This window comes from Alosa alosa, chromosome 17, assembly GCF_017589495.1.
Source record: "Alosa alosa isolate M-15738 ecotype Scorff River chromosome 17, AALO_Geno_1.1, whole genome shotgun sequence".
Taxonomy (NCBI): domain Eukaryota; kingdom Metazoa; phylum Chordata; class Actinopteri; order Clupeiformes; family Clupeidae; genus Alosa; species Alosa alosa.
In genome coordinates, this window is record NC_063205.1 from 8,144,516 (window position 1) to 8,166,047 (window position 21,532).

Here is a 21,532-nt window from a genome sequence, read left to right on the forward strand (position 1 = left end):
GTAGAACGTTGTACTATAACTGGGTGTAAAGGAAAACACCCGTGGCTATCAGTGACATGCACATCCATAACGTATTAGTGTCGAACTATTGAGGGCAGTAAAAGTAAAAATGTCAAAAATGTAATATTGTCTTTTACTGTTTTGTATTAAACTATACATGGGTGTGCTCATTCTTTGAACTCTTGCACTACTGAGAAGTAAAGTGTGTTTACGAGAATTAATTGAAATTGCCCATGATCCCTTTTTATAACTGCCAGGCGGATATCTAGCTACTTGACGGGGTTACTACATTCAACCATTACACGTACCCCCTTTGAGCGCCGTACAGACTGTCACAAAATGGCGGTGCGTAACGCTTTAAGACCCCATTTTGTGGAATTGACACCGCAGATCTGATTTTACTTGAGGTTTTCCGAGTTATGAATAGGACTGTCACGATTAGGTTTCAAAATATTTGACGCTTAATGTCAAGGAATATGATGTTGATTTTTGCAAACGCTGTTGCATTCGCCGCCATCCTCCTCGTGAGACTGGTCATCCGTCAGCTAGCTAACTTTGGTTAGCGACGTAGGACACACTCATCCAGGCTATCTTTTGATTAACATTGCGTGAACGTGTTTGTGCGGTAATTCTTCCCGAAGTGCGCTGAAGAGTCACCTAACGTTAACCCTCTGTAAGCATAGGACGCTGTATTTACCCGCGTCTATCAGACCAACAGAAGAATAAATGTTACGCATTGAATAACGTTAGCGTTACCCGTCATAAGCCAGCTAACGTTAGCTTCTGAAATGTGTAACGTCAGTGCTAGCTAGTTAGCAAACCTCTAGTAAGCTCAGTCGCTTTAGACGGATATGTATCCTGCATGGAATTATAATGTTAAAAGTGAGGTAACTAAGCAGCTAATTAATGGTTACTGATCAGCAATGTCCGGTAACGTTAACGTCATATTGGGTAAAACACTAACCTAGACAGTTTTAAAAGTTTTATCGTTAGGTAGTGTTGACGTTAGCGGAACATTGACGTTATTTAGAAGCTAGGCATCCAGCTGATTCGTTAACTTTTATCATGGTTGGATTAACCTGACTTCATGTATAAACACTTAACGTTTCTTAAATAAACAAATTAATCTAGCTGACTCATTTTACCTTCACTCACTAGCTATATGAAGCCTTTCACATCCATGCAACTTATTAAGCAATAGGTGAGTTATCCACAGATTCCACACAGGTGCAGAGAGCTAGTCACCAGGAATGGAATTTGACAGCTTGATGTAGACTATCAAACCATTCTCGAATTGTGACGTTAGGTAAGGCGATTGGTATGATTTTGGGTACCACCAGAGCCGAGAATGAGATGTGTAAAGAGTTAGCCTACGCATCCGTCTTGATATCTATGCGAGTTACTTTGAAATCGCCCTTCGAAGTCATTTTGCGATGCGTAGCCCCCTCTTGCGGTCTTCTGTTACACCATCGTAGGCCATCAGTTTATTGTGATTATCAGATAGCCTTATTCACTGGTTCTGACCGTGCATGTCTTATTTTTTTTAGTGAAATTCACTAATGCTGACAATGCACCAGGTAATCAGTTCTATGCAGGGTTGCCTACAAACGTTTGATGATTATTTTGTTGATTTGGCTTGGTGGTGTTCAGTTTGGCCATGGCCCAGCCTATACGAACGTTGCTGAGGAATACCCTAAGTTTATGGCTTGAGGAGTAATAGCTGCAGCGGCCTAATTGGGTAGGTTTTGTCAGCACCCCCAGTTTACAGCCCCCCCCCCCATAAGAGATTTTCAGGGATTGATATCCGTTGCATCTGTAGATCTGTAGGCTACACATGAAACTTGGCGTGCCCCCCCCCCCCCCCCCCTTTTTGAAGTTGTGTAGGCCTAAATAAGGAATAAGCCAATAAACACTGATGAAATACATGATCATTTTAATGGTAAATTGGCCGATAGGACCCAGGGTAATTAGGTTTCATTTGTGGTGTTAGCACCACCTAGTGAGTGACACCAATAAAATAAATCTAGTACTGCAGGGGCCAATATCTTGTGACAAGAAAGTAAAAAATCACAGGATTTTACAGGATAAGATCACTACAATATTCCTACATGGATATTCCTACTCAAGTCAGTAAAATTCCATTCATATGTGCTGCAAACGATACATGGCAATATTGCACGAAGTGCTTCAGCTTACATACATTCACTCATCTCCCAGTTTAATTTGGGTCATACACCAAAATGGCTGCAAACAGCTAATACAAATTTTGCAGCCAATATGCCTATCCAAATGTCTGATGTAAAGGGTCAAAGTTAATAAAATTTTACATATTGATTTCCAGAACAGGTGCGATTTTTTTTTTTTGCAGCAGCAGCAGTATAGCATCAGTGAATAAGGTTTCCTACTATGGAAAAAAATCTAACAACATTCTTGCATACAACTAATCTATTTTGGATTACAGAAAATATATACCATAACCTACCTACATATTTCTCCTTAAAGGAAAATTCTGGGGGACATAAGATCCAATACACAGGAAGACATAGGCTACAGCATCTCTCACAGACTTACATACAGACATTCACACACATGGATTCGCTTGGGTATCACCAACTTTCTCAGCTGTTGGGCCATTGCATGGGCTACTAGTTTAGACACATGTTGGTGCTGTATGTGTGTATAACCTGTGCGAACCGAGACAAATCTGTGAGTGCATTTGGATTTGTTCATCAGATCTGTCTGGCAATGTTCCCATTCGAGCAAATTTCTGAATCACCTAAAACCCAGGAAGTAAATAACAATTGCTTTTCTGGACATTGGTACGTTCAACTCTTGAATCCTTTCCAAGGAAATTCAAATGCACAGATGGATTTATTACCCCACCCCTATCCCTCTCATTGATCTGAGTTATCTATTCTTTTGCTCCTGATTGCTCCTAAAGCGGGTTATGGAGAAAAATGTCAAAATCTCCAAATAACATCTGATTTTTTAAGACAAAGATGTATTTTGTGGCTGTGGTCTCTGCACTTCGATTGGATGTACCTTCGCAGTGGATGTAAGACTTGAGGTTCACAAGGAGTTGCAAAAGTATGGGGTGGGCATGGGAGGCATATAGGCAACACCATCACCATCACACGGTTATGACATGTACGGCAATGCAGTGCATCTAATAAGAAGCACTATTTGTGATTTGTTGCACACCTATTAGAAGACAGATTATGGCCTTCTGTGGTCTGTACTGCCCTCTACAGGTCAACTTTTATAACAAATAAGGAAGTCAATGAGTGGAGTGCACCTGGAACAACTACTGTATTTGAGCAACTGCCACAGGGTATCGAAAGCTTGTTCAAGCTATTAATTGTATATTCTGTTTCTTCTCTTTAGGACAACCAAAGGACCAAAGAAATTGGGAACACTATTATTGAAACCGAGAAGATTAAGGGAGATAAGATGGTATGAGATTCCTGATCAATTCTGAATAAGGAGGGAAGTGTCTACTCACAACATAACACATTGGCCCTTAATAAAACTCACAGGGGTGCTTACTTCACTTTGCAGAGATATTTCCCCTTACCTAAAGGTATATTTATTGTGACCGGAATAAATACCTCTCTTTGCAATGTGGCCAGCCTGTCTAATTTGTGTACAAAACAATGCAACTCAAATGTGGTCTTTACAATGCAAGCATAGACTTTAAAGCAAGGGGTTTGGCAACCATTGGTTGGAGGATTTGCCATTCTTGGACTTTCCATTCACTGTCACTCGGGAACTCTCCAAAGGGATATGTTAGAATTTGGGGTATATCATAATGACAGTGGCAACATTAGTTCAAGTTCAAGTTTATTATCATGTACTCATAAATAAGCATTTATCAGCATTGAAATTCCTTGCATTGAAAGTGTCCATTCGACTTCAATAAAAAAAAATACTATAAAAAAATAGGATGGAGAGAGAAGGAGGAAGAGGGTAAAACTAAGTGCCATTATGTGGGAATTTCCAAGGACGGTGCTGGTACGGGTCCTTATGCTCTTGTATCGTCTGCCAGAAGGCAGGAGGGTGAAAAGACAGTGGCTGGGATGATTGGGGTCAGAAACTATGCCTTTCTTCTGCAGCGCTGGACTAGGTTCAGTGGAGATTGGAGTTCTTGTTGAAGTCCAACAGTTTTTCCACCCTGTTTTTGAATACTAAACATCCATTTTGTTGTCGGCCAAATCGCTTCCAAAAGCTCACTGATTTACAAATCCGTGTTCAATCAGTTCTCTATGATTAGACTATTTTCCAAGATTTCAAAAAAATAAGATTTTATGACTCAAAAGTTCAGAAGAATTCTAGCAAGTCTATCTGGATAATGTTGCTTTGTTTAACAAGCACAAATATTTGTGAGGGAGATCGTGAGGTTGTCCAATAACAGTTTCTCTCTGGTCTGCCATTTCCTCCAGAGTCTAGTTCAGCTGCTGTTAAAGAGGTCCTTCCCACCTAATGTATCAAGTCGGTTAGGATTTCCTTTTAGACACAGGCCCCAATATCAGTGCAGGTTATGTGTTCTGAGCATCGTCAAAGTTCCAAGTCGACCTACACCTGTTATATTTGTGCACGCTTAATTTCATGATGACCACACTCCTTAATAATGGAGAGAACAAAAGGGAACTATGCTCGAATACCTCTTTTCTTTGCCTTGCCTTTGTATGATTACAAAAAAAAGATAATATTATGTCTGTCTAGTCATCAGATACATGATCAGAAATCTCTCTCCTGAGATGGACAATATCCATTAAATATCAACATGACCATACAGCCAGAAGAGGGAGCTGTGTACAAACAGCTATCTGTACATGGTTAACAAGGCCTGCATTCTCCTTTAAGTGGTAAACCCAGACCTGGCATACACCTAACAGCCAGCTGGCACTAGGATCCTCTATGAGAAGAGTTTACCAAGGAGGTCTGCCAATGATTAAGAGAGACTACAGCCAAAGAGTACCTCTGTTCCCTATGAACTCTTCCCTGTAGACTATTCAACTTCCCTCTCCTCTCTTGGCCCAATGTCTTGTTGCATATGAGACACACAGGTCAATGATGTGTTGTCATCAGGAGAAAAAAAAGACAGAGAAATTGTTTAGTAGGCCTAAAGGAGATCTGACTTCATAGAATAACGGTCGTCTGCTCCTTTCACATTTGTGGTTAATGGATGTTTTTTCACATACCAGAGTGCATAGTCTGCTGAGATGGGGGAGGAGGGAGTAAGGGGAGATAATACAATAAGAGCATGTTGACTGCAGGGTCGCCAGTCTCGTATTATTGAGGGTGACTGTTAACACATGCCTAGTTGAATGAACTCATTGTCCTACACGCTCTGCCAAAGCAGGTGACTGTGCTTAAGTTTGAATGCACAATTGGCAATCATTATGTGGGCTATGTTTAAATTCACTGTAAGCCAAATATTTGTATAGCCTGTTCTGCTCAAGTTATCTATAACCCCGACTGATTAGGTCCATTTTAAAGAACAAAAAACAAAAACTAGCAGAAGTTAATGTTAGTTGGAATAGGCCTACCTGGAATAGGTTATTATTTTTGAGAGACTGGCCTACCTACCTGCACGATATGGTCACGCCCCTTATCGACAGGTGACTTATGCTGAAGAAGAGGAACGCCCACTGCCTGTTTCCAACAGAGCCACGCGCTAGACGTGCACTTGTGATTTCTGTGTTGCCGCTCTTGACTGAATAAGGAAATACCTTGTGGAGACCAGCAAACGCACTCACTACCGACCTACGTACCCTGACAGCATAGTTGACGTCCCATCAAAACAGAAAACATCTGTAGAGCTAATGACCGGCGTCTGCAGCAACCAAGTTGACCTGGACGGAAACTTGTAAAATAGGCTACACTCGGTCCAACGATCGAGGATTTTCTTATCGTTTTCAACATGGGGAAAAGAGGAGCGCAGTCGAGAGACGAGTTCAGCTTTGTCAGCCCAGTTGTGAAATACGTCCTTTTCTTTTTCAACATGATATTCTGGGTAAGGAGGATAGTTCTTGTCTTTGTCACTCTGTTAGATAGAATAGGCTTACCCTTAAAATTGTCTTTAGAATTGTGCCGTAACCTATGACATAGGCATAGCCTACCTGATTTGAATTATGTTGGCAAGGGCTTAGTTTATGCATTTTAAAACTTTCCAAAATAATTTTCTGTTGGTTAAGTTAGGCTAATTGTTAATCGAATTTAAGGTTTTATAAATTCTAATTTAGCAGAGGAAGGATTTCCTGTTCAGGAAAAATCTAGCACAAAGCCTATAGCCTACCTATAGTTCTTTTTTGTGATCTGGGGGGGACCATTTGAACTAGTAAGATGTTGTGACATCTGACGTAGGCTATCATAATGAAACTATTGGTCTGATGTGTATGAATCAACTTCCTCTCATTTGTTGGTTTTAGTTGTCACTGAGCTCTTGCTGAACTCTTGTCGCCCCCCCTCAGAGAAACATATGTGAAACTGAGCAAGTTGTCAAGGTCTTGTGTAGGCCTGTAAAATGATTCTAATTTAAAATGCTAGGCCTAATGAGTTTACACCTGCATGAGCAATTTCAAATGCTGAGAATGTTTTCGAAGTTATCAAAATTAAATGGAAACTGTTTGTCTCAGCATATGTGGGATGACAGGAAGTGGTTTAATCTACCAGTAGTTGCAGTTCTCTACTCATTGTTGGGAGGATGCAGTTTTTTTATTTATTTTTGTCATTGCCCACTTGTCTCAGATTGCCCTTATCACGTGCTGACTAAACAATTTACCTTCTTAGGGCATGGGCTACATATTAATGATCTTTTGTCACACTCGTAGCTTACATTTTACAATTTCATAACTCAGTGAGCTAAACTGAAAGTCTGTTCATTTATGGTATCACTGTTTATTCAAGGTCAACATTTGCTTGTTGTTGAATATGCCTATTATGTCTAACAAGCCCATTCAAGTTAAACATTCCCCACTTTCATCTGTAACCCCTGTGAATTTGTAATCATGCTCAGGGTTGATTTTGAAGTCATTTATGCTCTGGTAATTTTCAAAACTGAATGGTGCTGTGGTGTTACACCATGATGTCAGGTGCCCCCCAGAACCCCATGGCCATCTATAAGGAGATTTGGAACTAAGACCCACCAGAACAACAGGCCTGTTATTGCAGATTTCTTCAACAGATTATTGCTAGGATCTATTAAGAGGAATTCAAAAGTTACCCCAGACATGCCGTTTATGTGACTGTTGTGATGTCTGGATAGGATGTGTAGAGCCAGGAAGTGTCTTCTTTGTGGTCTGACCAAAGACAAAATGGCAAGCTAGAAGCGACTAGGATTGTTTTGTTCATTTGCAGAACCCAAGTATGGTCATTGACCGCTTGCTTGCATTATTACTGCTTCATGACAAATGAGTAGTAAATCAGTATAGTCAATACTGTGACCTATTCTTGATTACATCCTGAGGATTTTGGTCATTCACCATATCAAGCTGCGGTGTAATGGTGTTCATGACAACCATTAATTACAGGACGGTTTTTAGCATCATATATTGTCCAGAGCAATCCACCAAATATTTTTGCACAATGTTTTGTTAAGAAAAAGCATGTAGCTGCTTGCTGTATTTCTGACAAAACTCTGTGGAATGTGTACTTGACATGAGACTTCAAAGTCCTGTGCAAAAGCAAAGCTGGGATCATACTAGGCTGGAAGGATAGGGACATGCAATTTTCCTTCAACAACCTGACTTCTAGCAAGATAAAAGTGGGAAAGAAATAAAAAAAAAAAACATTTATGTAGCGTCTGTTCTTTTTTGTAATTTTCAACCCACAGTGTAACCAAGCAAGGCTTGGATTAACCCTTAGTGACGGGAATGTTGGGAAATTAACATTCTAAAGAATATCTGGGTTCATTGAATTCAACATAGAATTTTAGAACCTTCAAATTGTTGCGGAACTTAGAATGTTCAAAAACCTACACCTTTAAGTAATGGCTGAAAGTTTCCAGTGTCAAACACATTGCTGGAATTCATGAGTCTTGCTCTTTATCAGTTCCCTGTGCTTGCATTTGTTGAGATGTATTTGTCCATTTCAAATAGAGTCACCATGGACATCGATAAAATAAATCTGGCTTGTCCTGTTTGTCCAGAAACTCACTTTCTCAAGTCCTTTGTTTAGTAGGCCACAGATACTGCTTTGCCTCCCATGGGACCTGGTGTTTCATGGTAACCTGAGAGTCATTTGAGGGAAGGATTTGCTAGTTTCCTCATATTGTGTTGGGAAAGCTGAGTGTGCCCTCAGCGGACAGGGATGTGAAAGCGTCTTTCAGAGTCACTGACCAGACTTTACCCTATAGCTTTTTTTTTGCCAAGTGCCAATCTGCTTCCTTATTTAAAATTCTTAAACAGCCATACACACAGTATAACTTTAAAAAACATTATTTTTGTGATTTTGCTGTTTTCTTTCACATTGAACTGTTTATGTTTATGTTCACAAACTCTCAAAGAAACGAAAACATGTATGTAGCAGCTTTGTTCAGGGTTAAATTGAGGCCATACGTCTGAATTTTAGACCTTTAAAACAAATATATATATTAGGGTGCATCATCCGCCTTGACATATGCAAATTAATCTGTCCCTATGCTTATGTTCCAATGAGATATATTATATTCCTGGTAAATTTTGAAGTAAATTGGATAATATTTAGGTGGCCCACCATTAACCTTTATGAATGGTCGAAATTGTTGCCAAATTCAGGAAATCGCCTGGCAATATGGGGGACTATGGGGGTATATTTCACATTATTTCACTATTATCAATTTGTTAGCCAGTAGTTATTTGAATAATAACTGTATTAAGGACAGAAAGCACACAGCTCACTGGATAAACATTGGGTTTCTTTATATTGTCATACATATTTTGGTGATTTTTCTCAGAAAAACATTTTATTTTATATATTTTGAATATGTCATTTGATGAAAAACACCTTAATGTGTATTGTAACACTTGTCGTTAATCTTTTATTTTAACTGCTATGGTGTTATAAAAATCTCATAATTCCAAATCCGATATAGGCTACATGCGTGGGAATGTTTTGTTTAGTGTAGAGTGGTAGTTGTATCACACAGGATTACATGAATTTTTTTTTTGCAACATGGCTTTTAGTGGAGAGTGTATTAGTAGCCTAATGCCAATCCACAGTCATCAAAATGTACTCTGTCTACAAGACAATAGTCTTGGATATTTGGTTTGGGTAGTGGCCTTGTTCAGGATGACTCGATTATCACTGGATCCCGTCTTCCAAACTGTCGTCAAGTTCTCAGGTGCTTCATGTGGTATCTTTCGGATGGTTCATCAGAAAACAGAACAAAGTGGGAATCAGCAAATATCGTGTGAATGTTAAGTGATAATGACTGATCGGATTATAGTATAAAGGGCAACTTTCAAATATGATACGTATTTTACATCGACTTGGTGGGCCACATACTGTATATACTGTTTTCCAGCCTTCAAATTTGGTACTGGGAAAACCCATGACAGCAAGCTTTTATTGATAGTTTACTTTCATGCTGTTTATTGAAAATGCCTGGAAAAGGCAATTTTTATTGCATCTTCCAGCAACAACAACACGTTACATTTATATAGCACTTTACTCTCTTTCACTTTCAGTTTCCAGATTACACATACTTTGCTGTTAGCAAATGAAACAAATGGCATTGATTATTGATATACACTGTATCCACACTTGAACACCTGAACAATAGGGTGTGAAAGTAATATGGAAATCCATGTTCAAGTTTCTCTAAAGGTAGAGTTAGTGTTTCAGTTTGGCTAAAGGTTATATTTGAGCTCTATGAAATCACACCTCTCTCTTTCGTGCTCCTTAATCAACCAGTGGCCTACTGGTTAGCGCTTCAGACTTGTAACCGGAGGGTTGCCGGTTCGAACCCCGACCAGTAGGAATGGCTGAAGTGCCCTTGAGCAAGGCACCTAACCCCTCACTGCTCCCCGAGCGCTGCTGTTGTAGCAGGCAGCTCACTGCACCAGGACTAGTGTGTGCTTCACCTCAATGTGTGTTCACTGTGTGCTGAGTGTGTTTCACTAATTCACGGATTGGGATAAATGTAGAGACCAAATTTCCCTTACGTGATCAAAAGAGTATATATACTTATACTTAGTTGATTGGCTGGGATTGTTTTCTCGGTCCGTGCCTCTATGTTTGTTCATTGAGCGCAAAAACTGCATGGAGGAGAAAATCACTTAATTTGACAAAAAAAGTATGGTGTTAGAATCACAAACTTCTTAGTGTATAGTATTAACAATATATTGTTTAGGTATAAAAAAGGAATAGATTTATATTATCACAGCGGTGTAATTATTTTGGAATGAAAATACAGTTATGCCAATGCCTGCCAATAACATAAAAAAGAGTTACTTAAAAAAAAACCTTTGACTGAAATATGTCCTTTTCAGTACAGTTGAAAGTGCAGTAATAGCTGTCATGTAGTTACCATAAAGTGTTTCTCCCCTTAGAAAGCATGGATGCTTAGCCAATAAGCCTTGAGCATCCGTAGGTTAGACTCAGCTAAGGGGTGTTGCATGAGGCGCAGCTGAGCTCGACAGCACCTATTTCCTGTTTCTTTCATCTGTTGTATACAAATGTTGACTTTGTTTCACACTAAACCACACTCTCGTCTTTCACAGGTGATTTCACTGGTACTGATATCGATTGGTGTTTATGCACGTATGACGAAACATACAGGTAGGTGATATTAATCAGCCATGTGAATTCTACACGAAAGCTTCATTAAGTCTCACACAAACAGTCATGTTATCATAATTCCCAAGAAGAAATTCCTTCCAGGAACAGTGACTACAGTTACTAGTGAGGTCCCCCCCATCCATGTGATGCGCTTTGAGTAACGAGAAAAGCGCTATATAAATGTAATGTGTTGTTGTTGTTGTTGCATATCTGGAGGATTGGAAATGAAGGCGTATACGTCTGTTTGAACATGCTTTAGGAGGTGTGGTTGTAATTTTGACAGGTTACAATAGCTAGTAGCTAAATGGAGCTCTGAGCACTGCCTGTTTTAGTGTAGCCTTGGGGCATGACTTATTATCAAGAGTTTTAAACATGTACAATCAGTCAGCCAGGTCATAATCTCTCTCTCGCTCTCTCTCTCTTTCTCTTTCTTTCTCTCTCTCTCTCTCTCTCTGCATGCATGACTTCTGTTCCATTCTGTTCTCTCATTACTTCCTTTCCCCGCCTCACTCTCTGTCCCCCCTCAGAGGCAGCCATGGCGCACCTGACAGTGGACCCTGCCATCCTGCTGATAGTCGTGGGCTCACTCATGTTCCTCATCACCTTCTGTGGGTGTATCGGCTCCCTCAGGGAAAACATCTGCCTTCTACAAACAGTAAGATGCCACTCCTTTTTCCACAGCACCCAGAGAGCTTGAGGCAGCTGTATCCATGGTGACAGGTGTATTGTATCTAAGTCATAGTCTACAACCCCAAATCAGAAAAAGTTGGGACATTGTGTAAAATGCAAATAAAAACTCCTAGGGCTCAAATGTTCGACTGAATGATTAAAAATCCTAAGGATACCACGGACAAGTCATTGCCTGGGAGTGGAATTCATTGCTAAGGGCTGCTTACAGTGTGCCTTCAAAATAGCTGTGCTTGTATGTGCTTTTCGCTTTAGACTGCTTGGTCAGTGGCGTAATGATTTTTGGATCATGCGCCTGACCACACCTATTTTTGTCATTGACATGCCCATGGCCGCAATTTTCAATTGAGCTAGAGTGCATAGTGAAAACGTCATCAGTGCCTTGGGTATAAGATAGGAATAAAGGCCTTGGGTATAAGATAGGAATAAAGGCCTTGGGTATAAGATAGGAATAAAGGCCTTGGGTATAAGATAGGAATAAAGGCCTTGGGTATAAGATTGGGTATAAGACTGGCAGTGTGCTTGGCAACACATAATGCTGGGTGCAAGATGGGTCCTGCAGCTGCAAAAAGGACATATATAACATACCAAATGTTGAAAATTACAAATTTGACTATTTCATGAAAAATATATATTAATTTTGAATTTGATGTCAGCAACACGTATCAAAAATGTTGGGACAGGGGCATGTTTACCACTGTGCTGCTTCACCTCTTCATCTAACAACATTCTGTAAATGTTTAGGAGGAGACCAGTTTTTGAGAATGAAATGTTGTCCCATTCTTGCCCGATATAGGATTTCAGTTGCTCAACAGTCTGGGGTCTTCTTGATCATGTTTTTCATTCCATGATGCACCCAATTTGACAGGTCTGTACTGCAGACAGGTCATTTCAGCACCTGGACGACTCTTCTAGCCATACTGTTTAAATATGTGCAGAATTCATTTAGGCATTGTTTTCCTGAAAAAATCAAGGTCTTCCCTGAAAAAGAGGTCATCTGGATGGCAAAATATGTTGCTCAAAACTTGGATGCATTCAGAATTGATTGTGCTTGCTAGATGTGCAAGATATCCATGCCATAGGCACTAATGCACCTCCATGCCATCATAGATGCTGGATTTTGAACTGAGCACTAGCCTGTAACAAGTTGGTTAGTCAATCTCCTCTTTAGCCCAGAGGATATATAGTCCATGATTTCTTAAATGAGCTTGGGCCCAGATAAGATGGTGGCATTTCTGTATTATGTCTAAATACAATTTCTTCTTTGCATGGTAGAGTCTACACTAGCATTTGTGAATGGAGCATCAAACTGTTACCACAGACAGTGGTTATCTGAAGTTTTCCTGAGCCCTTACAATGATTTTCTTTTCCAGAAACAGGTCTGGTTTTACAGTAATTTCCTGTGTATTAGCCACATTGTGTATAAGCCACAGGACAGTGTTTTATGCAAGTTAAAAAAACAAAACCGTATTAATACCATATTAACAGCACCTGTGTATTAACCTTATAGCTGAAGAAATTTTGCAAAATCAATGTATAAGCTGCGGCTAATAATTGGGAAATTACAGTAATGCAGTACTGTCTGAGGACCAAAAGACCACGGCCATCCAATATTGTTTTTCAGCCCTGTCCCTTGTTTGCAGGGATTTCTCTGGATTCGCTGAATATTTTAAAGGCCCCCTATGTAACATTTTCAACCTAACAGTAGATGGTTAAATGACCTGTTGTGGCGAGAATCATGGCTTTCCTTGCTCCCTCTACCGCCTCCTAGCGGAAAACCAGTCATGCAAGATCTGCACTAGCGTCCTGGCAGTGTCTGCAGGAAGTCCCGTGAGAAGCGAGAAGGAGCGAGAAACACAAAATGCTTAAAATTCTCTGGACATACACACGCCCCCCTCAAGCATGTCGGCTAGCTATTAGATGGCTTCATTTTTTAGATGTTCATCATGGCAGAGCTAACGAAAAGAACAAAAAGACGGTTGTGAAATAAGCACCCCAAAGCTGTAGGGGGTGTAAAGCTGTAACTTTTTTGAGACATGTTGCTGGCATCAAATTCAAAATGTCCTTATATTTTCCATGAAATTGTCAAATTTGTTATTTTCAACACTTGATATGTTGTCTGTCCGTTTTCTGCTAAATATAGGTTTACGAGATTTGCAGATTATTATTGCAGATTTTATTCGCAACTTCCTGATTTGGGGTTGTAGATTGCATTAAGAGTGGAAATGTGTGTCATGCTTTCTGCACACAAGAAGAGAATGTTCTATTTATGTGTGTAAAAGGAAGCTGTGGTGCAACTGGCTGCAGTGCTCATACCACATCTCTGGGTGGTCACAGGGTCCCAGGTCATTTCTTTCTTTTTTATATATATATATATATATATATATATATATATATATATATATATATATATATATATATATATATATATATATATATATATATATATATATATATATATATATTAAAGGAATAAAAAGCCCCTTATATATATATATATATATATATATATATATAAGGGGCTTTTATGCCTTTAATTGACAGGATAGTGGAGAGAGTGACAGGAAGCAAGTGGGAGAGAGAGATGGGGTGGGAATGGAAAATGACCCGGGTCAGACTCGAACCCCTGTCCCCGTGGGCACCCCTCCCCCCGCCGTGGCCTACTGGTTAGCGCTTCGGACTTGTAACCGGAGGGTTGCCGGTTCGAATCCCGACCAGTAGGCACGGCTGAAGTGCCCTTGAGCAAGGCACCTAACCCCTCACTGCTCCCCGAGCGCCGCTGTTGTTGCAGGCAGCTCACTGCGCCTGGAACACACAGTGAGCTTCACCTCACTGTGTGTTCACTGTGTGCTGAGTGTGTTTCACTAATTCACTGATTGGGATAAATGCAGAGACCAAATTTCCCTCACGGGATCAAAAGAGTATATATACTTATACTTACTTACTTATCTCTCTCTCCCACTCTCACTTCCTGTCTGCCTCTACACTGTTCTGTCATAATAAAGGCAAAAAATATACTATAGGAACACACAGTATAGGAATTTAAAGTAAACAAGCCAGTTAAGTCCCACTCACATATACAGCGATAAGCAACAGGAAGCCATCATTCTGTAAAGTATTGAACTGTGAAACAGCCAATTACATTAGGGAGGATGTTCTCTTGATCACCTTCTGATTTCCCCTTTACTTCTTTTAGTTTTCCATTTGTCTTACGGTGATCTTCCTGCTGCAGCTGGCTGCTGGCATTCTGGGGTTTGTGTTCTCTGATAAGGTACAGTATACGTTACACATTATCAGTTTGCAACCTTCTGAACTTGCCGTAGCATCTCCTGCCTTTTATGAAGCACTGCAACACAGGTTTGTTAACTTTTAATGAAGTCACATTTCCTCTCAGGTCTGGCCCAATGCAGTGTCCCATCAGTGGTTAAACAAGAAAGAGGAAATAGCACAATAAACCCTTGCCAGTAATAGCCTAGACTGTTTTTTGCTGATGGTGGCAAGGAGGACATATGCCCTCTGCTGACAATTGCTTGTAATTACAGGACTCAGAAATTACAAGCAACTACAGAAATGACAAAACTCAGAAACAATAAAAGATTTCCATAAAAAACATTTTGTGTGCTGTAGTCTTATAAGATATCTTAGGTGCTAGCTTTTTGACCAGAGATATTTAATGGTCTTTATAGATTTAAGGAGAATGTTTGGTGCCTTTGATTTGATAATCCAACTGAGGGAATACATTTTAGAATAGGGATGATGTTTTTTGTTTTCTGTTTCCTCTCATAGGCCCGGGGCAAAGTGACTGAGGTCATAAACAGAGCCATTGTCCATTACAGGGATGATTTGGATTTACAAAATCTCATCGACTTTGGTCAGAAAGAGGTGAGAACTACAATTATTAATGCAGAACATTTTACTCTATACAACTTGCACTGATATTGGATAAATATTTATTTGACCTATCTACCCATCTTGATGTCATATCAGGTCTTTATTTATTTCTACTATTATGGAGGTTAGAGGTGTAGTCAGTGGTTTTAGTGGTGATCATATTGCAATGGATGCCACCAGGCCTATAGGACTGGAAGAATGACCACAGTCAGTAGGGGTCAGTAGTGTCTGTCTCCTGCAGTCTGATGTAAACTATGTCAATGATCAATGTCTCAGTTTAGCTGCTGTGGAGGTATTTCCTATAAAGACTGGTCCCTGAACATGTACTTCAACTGCACCGACCGCCGCAGCCCTGAGAGCTGTGGTGTGCCCTTCTCTTGCTGCTTGCTCTCTAAAGACAAGGTTAGTAAACATTTGATTTGGTAACTTTTGCTTTGTGTGTGTTTGTGTGTATGTAAATGACATAATGCAGTTAAAGGAATATTTTTGACCAATCGTCAAAATTTCGGTGTCCACCACTCTAGTTCATCCAAAACAAACCAGAAAAGGGCCTTAAAGTGCTAAAAACCGGAATTTTCCTTCAAGGCACAAACAAATGATCTGAAGGTGTGAAGAGGTTGTGTCTGGAGTCGTTTTCATCCTATGTCTTTACTCTTTCCATTCCAGTCCGTAATAAACACCATGTGTGGGTATGAGATGCAGGCGCTCAAAGATGATAAAGCAGGAGAGGTCATTCATACAAGCGGCTGCATAGACAAGCTGGTGAACTGGATCCACAGCAACCTGTTCCTTCTAGGAGGCATAGCCCTGGGTTTGGCAGTCCCTCAGGTAAGAGCTTGTTTGTAACAACATTTCACACATTCAGATGTGAAGCCTAGCAAGCTTTCTAAGGTCACTATAAACACTCAGTGTTTAGTTCTCTAATTATTTCCTTCTTGTGTTCAACAGCTTGTTGGGATTTTCTTGTCACAAAATCTCATCAATCAGATCAAGGACCAGATCCAGCTTCAGCAGTACAGCGTGGCACACAGATCAGATCCATGGCGTTGACCTGGCTGCTACTGTGGGATGGATTCATGTTCCATGGACCTTGTTCACCACGCTTCAGAACTGGACTGAGGACCAAGGCCTATTGACTCAATGTTCTACCCTTATTGCTGATAAAGTATTTCTGATGCCAGTTGGTCAAAATTTGCACTGTAAGCTGCCAATGGATGAAAGGATGACCGATACATATTCTGATGGAGCTTCTGGTCTTTTCCTGTCAGGCTCCACGTATTTTATATGTTTTTATTCAAGTAAACTCTGTACAGGAGGAACATGGCTATCTTTCAACATCAGTTGATGGATAACGTTATGGAGTTGCTGTTTCAAGCACTGGGCTGAGTTGAACTCCATGGAGTCAAAAGATCATCACCAGATGACAACCTATCCTTATGCTCAGTAGTGCCATTTAAAACTTACAATTTGTGAGGCTTTCAAAAATTCTAAGGTCTATGGACAAAAAAGCAAGGAGTGTTCTACATCTGCACATCCATGTGGAATGTGATGTTCTTTTGTTTGATGTTTGTTTGAATCTGTCCAGTAAAGAGATTTTTACATGTACTTTATACAGGTTAGTGTAAAGGCTACATTGTTTTGTACTATCCTGTTAGTTCCCAGTGAGCTATTTTTATCCATCCATGCTGTTTTTTTCCATTCATGATGTTTCAATCATTTATTCATTTAGAGGTTTTTTGATGTTCAATTAACATATTTACCTTTTTTTTTTTTTTTTTTTTTTACTTTTAAAAATCCTGGTAATATAAGAATATATAAAATATCTTCCCAAACAAAATGTCTTCTGACAAAGATGGGGAGAGCTATCCGTGCACTCATGCCAATGTGAAGATTATTTTGATGTAGTGTTCTCATGTGTTTTTTTCTTTTCTGTTGTATCCATGGGCCACATTTCAACTTCAGGCTTCCGCAGTGTCTTAAATATCTAAAATCTCTAAAATCTAAAAAATTTTAGACCTTAAAAAGTCTTAAATACGTCCAGATATAGGTCTCGAATAACATTTCGTTAAATCTTAAATACATTTTATACAGCTTTCATCACATCTTTTTTTGAGAGAGAAATGTGGCATTCATAGTGAGTGCCGTGTGTTGTATGTCCAAGGTATTCGTACCCTGCAATAAAACTACAACTAACTTTTTCACATTTCATATAGGTCTGAAATTTAATTCATAATGGTCTTAATAAGGTCTTTAAAAAGTCTGAAATTTAGCTTGTTGAAACGTGCAGAAATCCTACAGCTATATGAACTAATGAGGGAAGTCTCACAAGAGAGTTCAGCATCTCACTGTGTCTGTAGTGCACTCTTCCTGTTATTACAAAAGGACTGTAATCTGTAACAATCTGGTCTTCAGATACCACAAAAATGTTGTTTATTCTGTGCCAGCCAACAGGATGGTATTGCATGAAAAAGTTGACTTATGGTATAGACCATTTCATGTGTTAACCAGCCCTGTACCATTTTCATGTAAACTGAGCAATATTTCAGTAGTCGGATTGCCAATTGGATTATTTGATATCAAGCACTGAGAATAGGTATGTTTGGTAGCTGGCCGTGGTCCTGGGATGCCAATTAGGGGAGACGTGTGCAAGTGATGTGGGCTGACACCCCCTGTGGATAAGGGGTAAAATGACTAAGAGGGAAAGAGATGGGAGGCTTTGCAACGCTGGAGCATATGATGTAGTGGGCAGGTAAAGAGGTTTCAAAAAGTGATGGCTGTCAATCAACCCCATGGACTCCTCCCAAACTTTGTTTTTAAAAAAACACCATTATGCTCTGTTCAGGCAAGGCACATTTATTTATATAGTGCATTTCATACACAGGTATTTCGATGTGCTTTACATAAACAAGAGCAAAGAATAATAGTAGATAAAAGCAAAAAGGCAAGAGTTAAAAAGTTTAAATAGTAAATTCCAGAAAATAGAATAAGTGGAATACATAAAAAACACAAAGTAATTAAAAGAGTGCATTTGAAGTGCATTTAATCAGTTAGCAGAAAGCTGAGAACAGTTTGGTCTAGATTTGAAACTGGCAACAGTTGGGGCATTTCTGATGCCATCCAGGAGTTGGTTCCAGAGCAGAATCATGTTTAGTTCTGTGGGTTTTACCAACAAGCATTTCTTCTGTGACCTTTGAGGTCTCGAAGGTGTGTACTGATGCATGTCTGATAACTAATTAGGTCCAGTTCCATTTATAAACAAGCAGTCCTTTAAAGTAAATTCTGTGACTACTGGAAGCCAGTGAAGGGACTTAAGTATTTTGTGTCTGATCCACGGACCTGGCAGCGCTGAATTCTTCTATGTGCAACCTCCTCCATCCCCAATACTTGTCTTTTCATATCAGCTCTGTTAATATAATCCCTTGCAATTTCCTTTGTCTATTTGGTGTCTGTTCTCTTAATTGAGGTTTGTTTTCTGTCACTATATGATCCTCAAAAACTGAATAGATGGCACATAATAAAGTAGCCTATGAGAGCAACATTTTCTTACTATCTATGTAGCCATTTCAATGTGAAAACGACTTTTGCTTTCTTCAATGTGATAGAGAAAATGGACTATAACAGCCCCAATAGTCTATTTTGTCATGATGCATAATGTCAACACTGTCTTGCTATTTATGTAACCATTTCGATGTGAAAAGGAGTTTTGCTTTCTTCAACATGATGGAGAAAATGTCATCATGATGGATTCATAATGGCAACGCCACCACGTACCTAATCACTAACTCCTTTTATTATGACCGCCGCGCAGCGAAGCGGCGGTCATATAGGTTTAGTCAGATTTTTTTTTTTTTTTTTTTTTTTTTTTTCGCATGCCCAAATTTCCGTCAATGAGTCCCAGGACACTGAAAGACCGGGGTACACGAAACTTGGTGGGCATGTAACCCCACATGGATAGCATGGAACCATCGTTTTTCGTTTTGATCTGTAACCCCCCCGCTTGACTGGACCCCCCGAAAGGAGGGTAGGGCAGACACAGTTTTCTGTGAATATCTCGAAAACCGTGGGGTTTAGGAGGACCATTTTTTTTGTATGTTGATCTCAAGGGGCCATGTCAACCCATTCCATAACCACTCATTTCATGTATAGCGCCACCTAGTTAAACACAAAAAAGTAAAAATGAGGTGTTGTAATTGAAGGTATCTGTGACCTAACATAGTCAAAACTGCACGAAATTGGAAGTGTATGATCATTATGACACCCTCTGGATGCACGCCAAGTTTTGTGGAATTCCGTTCATGGGGGGCCACACAATAAATTAATTTATGTTACTATACACCAACTGGCCTGTAGGTGGCCGGAGACAGTTTTCTGTGAATATCTCGAGAACCGTAGGGCCTAGGAGGTCCATCTTTTTTATGTATGTTGGTATGTTGGGGGCATGTCAACCCATCCCATTACCACTTATTTCATGTATAGCGCCACCTAGTTAAAAATTAAAAAGCAAAACATTTGGTGTTTTCATCACAATATCTCTGGCTGACAAGGTCAAAACTGCACGAAATTAAAAGTGTAGGATCATTATGACACCCTCCGAATGCATGCCAAGTTTTGTGTACTTTCGTTCATGGGGGGCCTTACAATAAAATAATTTATGTGTACATTTAGTGACGTACACCAACAAGGATTCCCGGGACACTGAAAGACCGGGGTACACGAAACTTGGTGGGCATGTACCCCCACATGGATAGCATGGAACCGTCATTTTTCGTTTTGATCTGTAGCCCCTCCGCTGGACTGGACCCCCCGAAAGGAGGGTAGGGCAGACACAGTTCTCTGTGAATATCTTGAGAACTGTAGGGCCTAGGATGACCATTTTTTTCCGTATGTTTGCCTCCAGGGGTCATGTTAACCCATTTCATGTGCACACATGTGCACAAACAGATACACACACACACACACACACACATACATTCACAGTAATGTCACAGGCACAAACACAAGCACGCACACACACACACACACACACACACACACACACACACACACACACACACACACACACACACACACATAACATAAACATAACACAAACAATCAAGAATTTCTCAGAATTATAAACAGGCAAGATGGAGGTGGGGTTGTATAAAATGAATTTTACATGTGAAATCTATGAACTAATCATGTTTTGGTACTTGTTGTCTAGCAGATACCAGTGAGAATTGAGTGTGGATAATGCAATTTAGTGAGACAGTTAGAATCATATAGGCCTTTCAGCATGATTTCTTTTTGTGGAAAAAATGTGCTGGACTGGGCGGCGGTCATATTTTGTACCGCTCTGCGGTACATCTAGTTTGAGTTGTGATACCTTTCAAACAAATGAAAGTCATCCTAATCAAAACTGAGGACATATATGGCAAATGAAGGGCTTACTGTAATCAGTATGTTTACTTGATTACTGTACTTAAGTAGGAGTATCTGTACCTTATTTGAGTATTAATATTTTTGGAAACTTGTGACTTTTACTCCACTACATTTGAAAGACAAATGCTGTACTTTTGACTTCACCACATTTGAAATATGAGCATCAAGTACATTTTACTTTTAACAACACTTGAAGTGATTCTTTAAATACAATAATGCGATAGACCATCTTGAAGTTCATTCAATAGTTCAATTTGAACTTGGCTGTGGTAATGATGGTAGCAGATTCTTCTTCAGAACAGGCGAACCCAGGCGAACCTGTTAGCAATTGAGATTTGAGAAGTGGTCTGGTGTTAACCAGGCTATCCTCCATCATCACTGTGAAGTTGGAATGAAATTAAACAATCACCTGACATTCACCACAGTTAGATCTTTAGCCTACATCATTAAACGAGTCTCATAATTGAGTTTGGTTTAGTGTGACAATGTTTTAGATTTGTGAACAGAGAATGAATAATGATTTCAATTATTATTGCATCCATTTGAACAGTTGCAAAGTTATGAAAATATAGGTATGATGTTTTTGTTGGATGTAAGGAACTAAAGGTCTGTTCAAGTCCTATGACCGATCAAAGGATGTATAGCCTACAAATGAAAGCAAGTACTTCTGTACTTCTACTTGAATAAAAATCTGACTGCAATTTCCACTTGTTTTGGAGTAATATTTGACAATGCGCATCTATAGTTTCACTTAAGTAAAGGAATTGTACTT

The 21,532-nt window shown here is 39.7% G+C and overlaps 1 protein-coding gene across 4 annotated transcripts; it reads left to right on the forward strand.

The window, feature by feature from the left end:
* Positions 1 to 15: 15 nt before the first annotated feature.
* Positions 16 to 17,547, forward strand: tspan33a (tetraspanin 33a). 4 transcript variants are annotated; one of them, XM_048267627.1, is made up of 9 exons: positions 16 to 887; positions 3,385 to 3,453; positions 10,704 to 10,761; positions 11,289 to 11,416; positions 14,645 to 14,719; positions 15,235 to 15,330; positions 15,616 to 15,741; positions 16,006 to 16,167; positions 16,288 to 17,547. In XM_048267627.1, the coding sequence occupies exons 1-9, from the start codon at positions 852 to 854 to the stop codon at positions 16,387 to 16,389; spliced, it is 852 nt and encodes a 283-aa protein (XP_048123584.1). In that variant the 5' UTR covers positions 16 to 851; the 3' UTR covers positions 16,390 to 17,547. The 4 variants fall into 4 exon arrangements, with proteins under 4 accessions (XP_048123584.1, XP_048123588.1, XP_048123587.1 ...); XM_048267631.1 differs by having other exon boundaries at positions 36 to 1,738; XM_048267630.1 differs by having other exon boundaries at positions 325 to 345.
* The last annotated feature ends 3,985 nt before the right edge of the window (positions 17,548 to 21,532 follow it).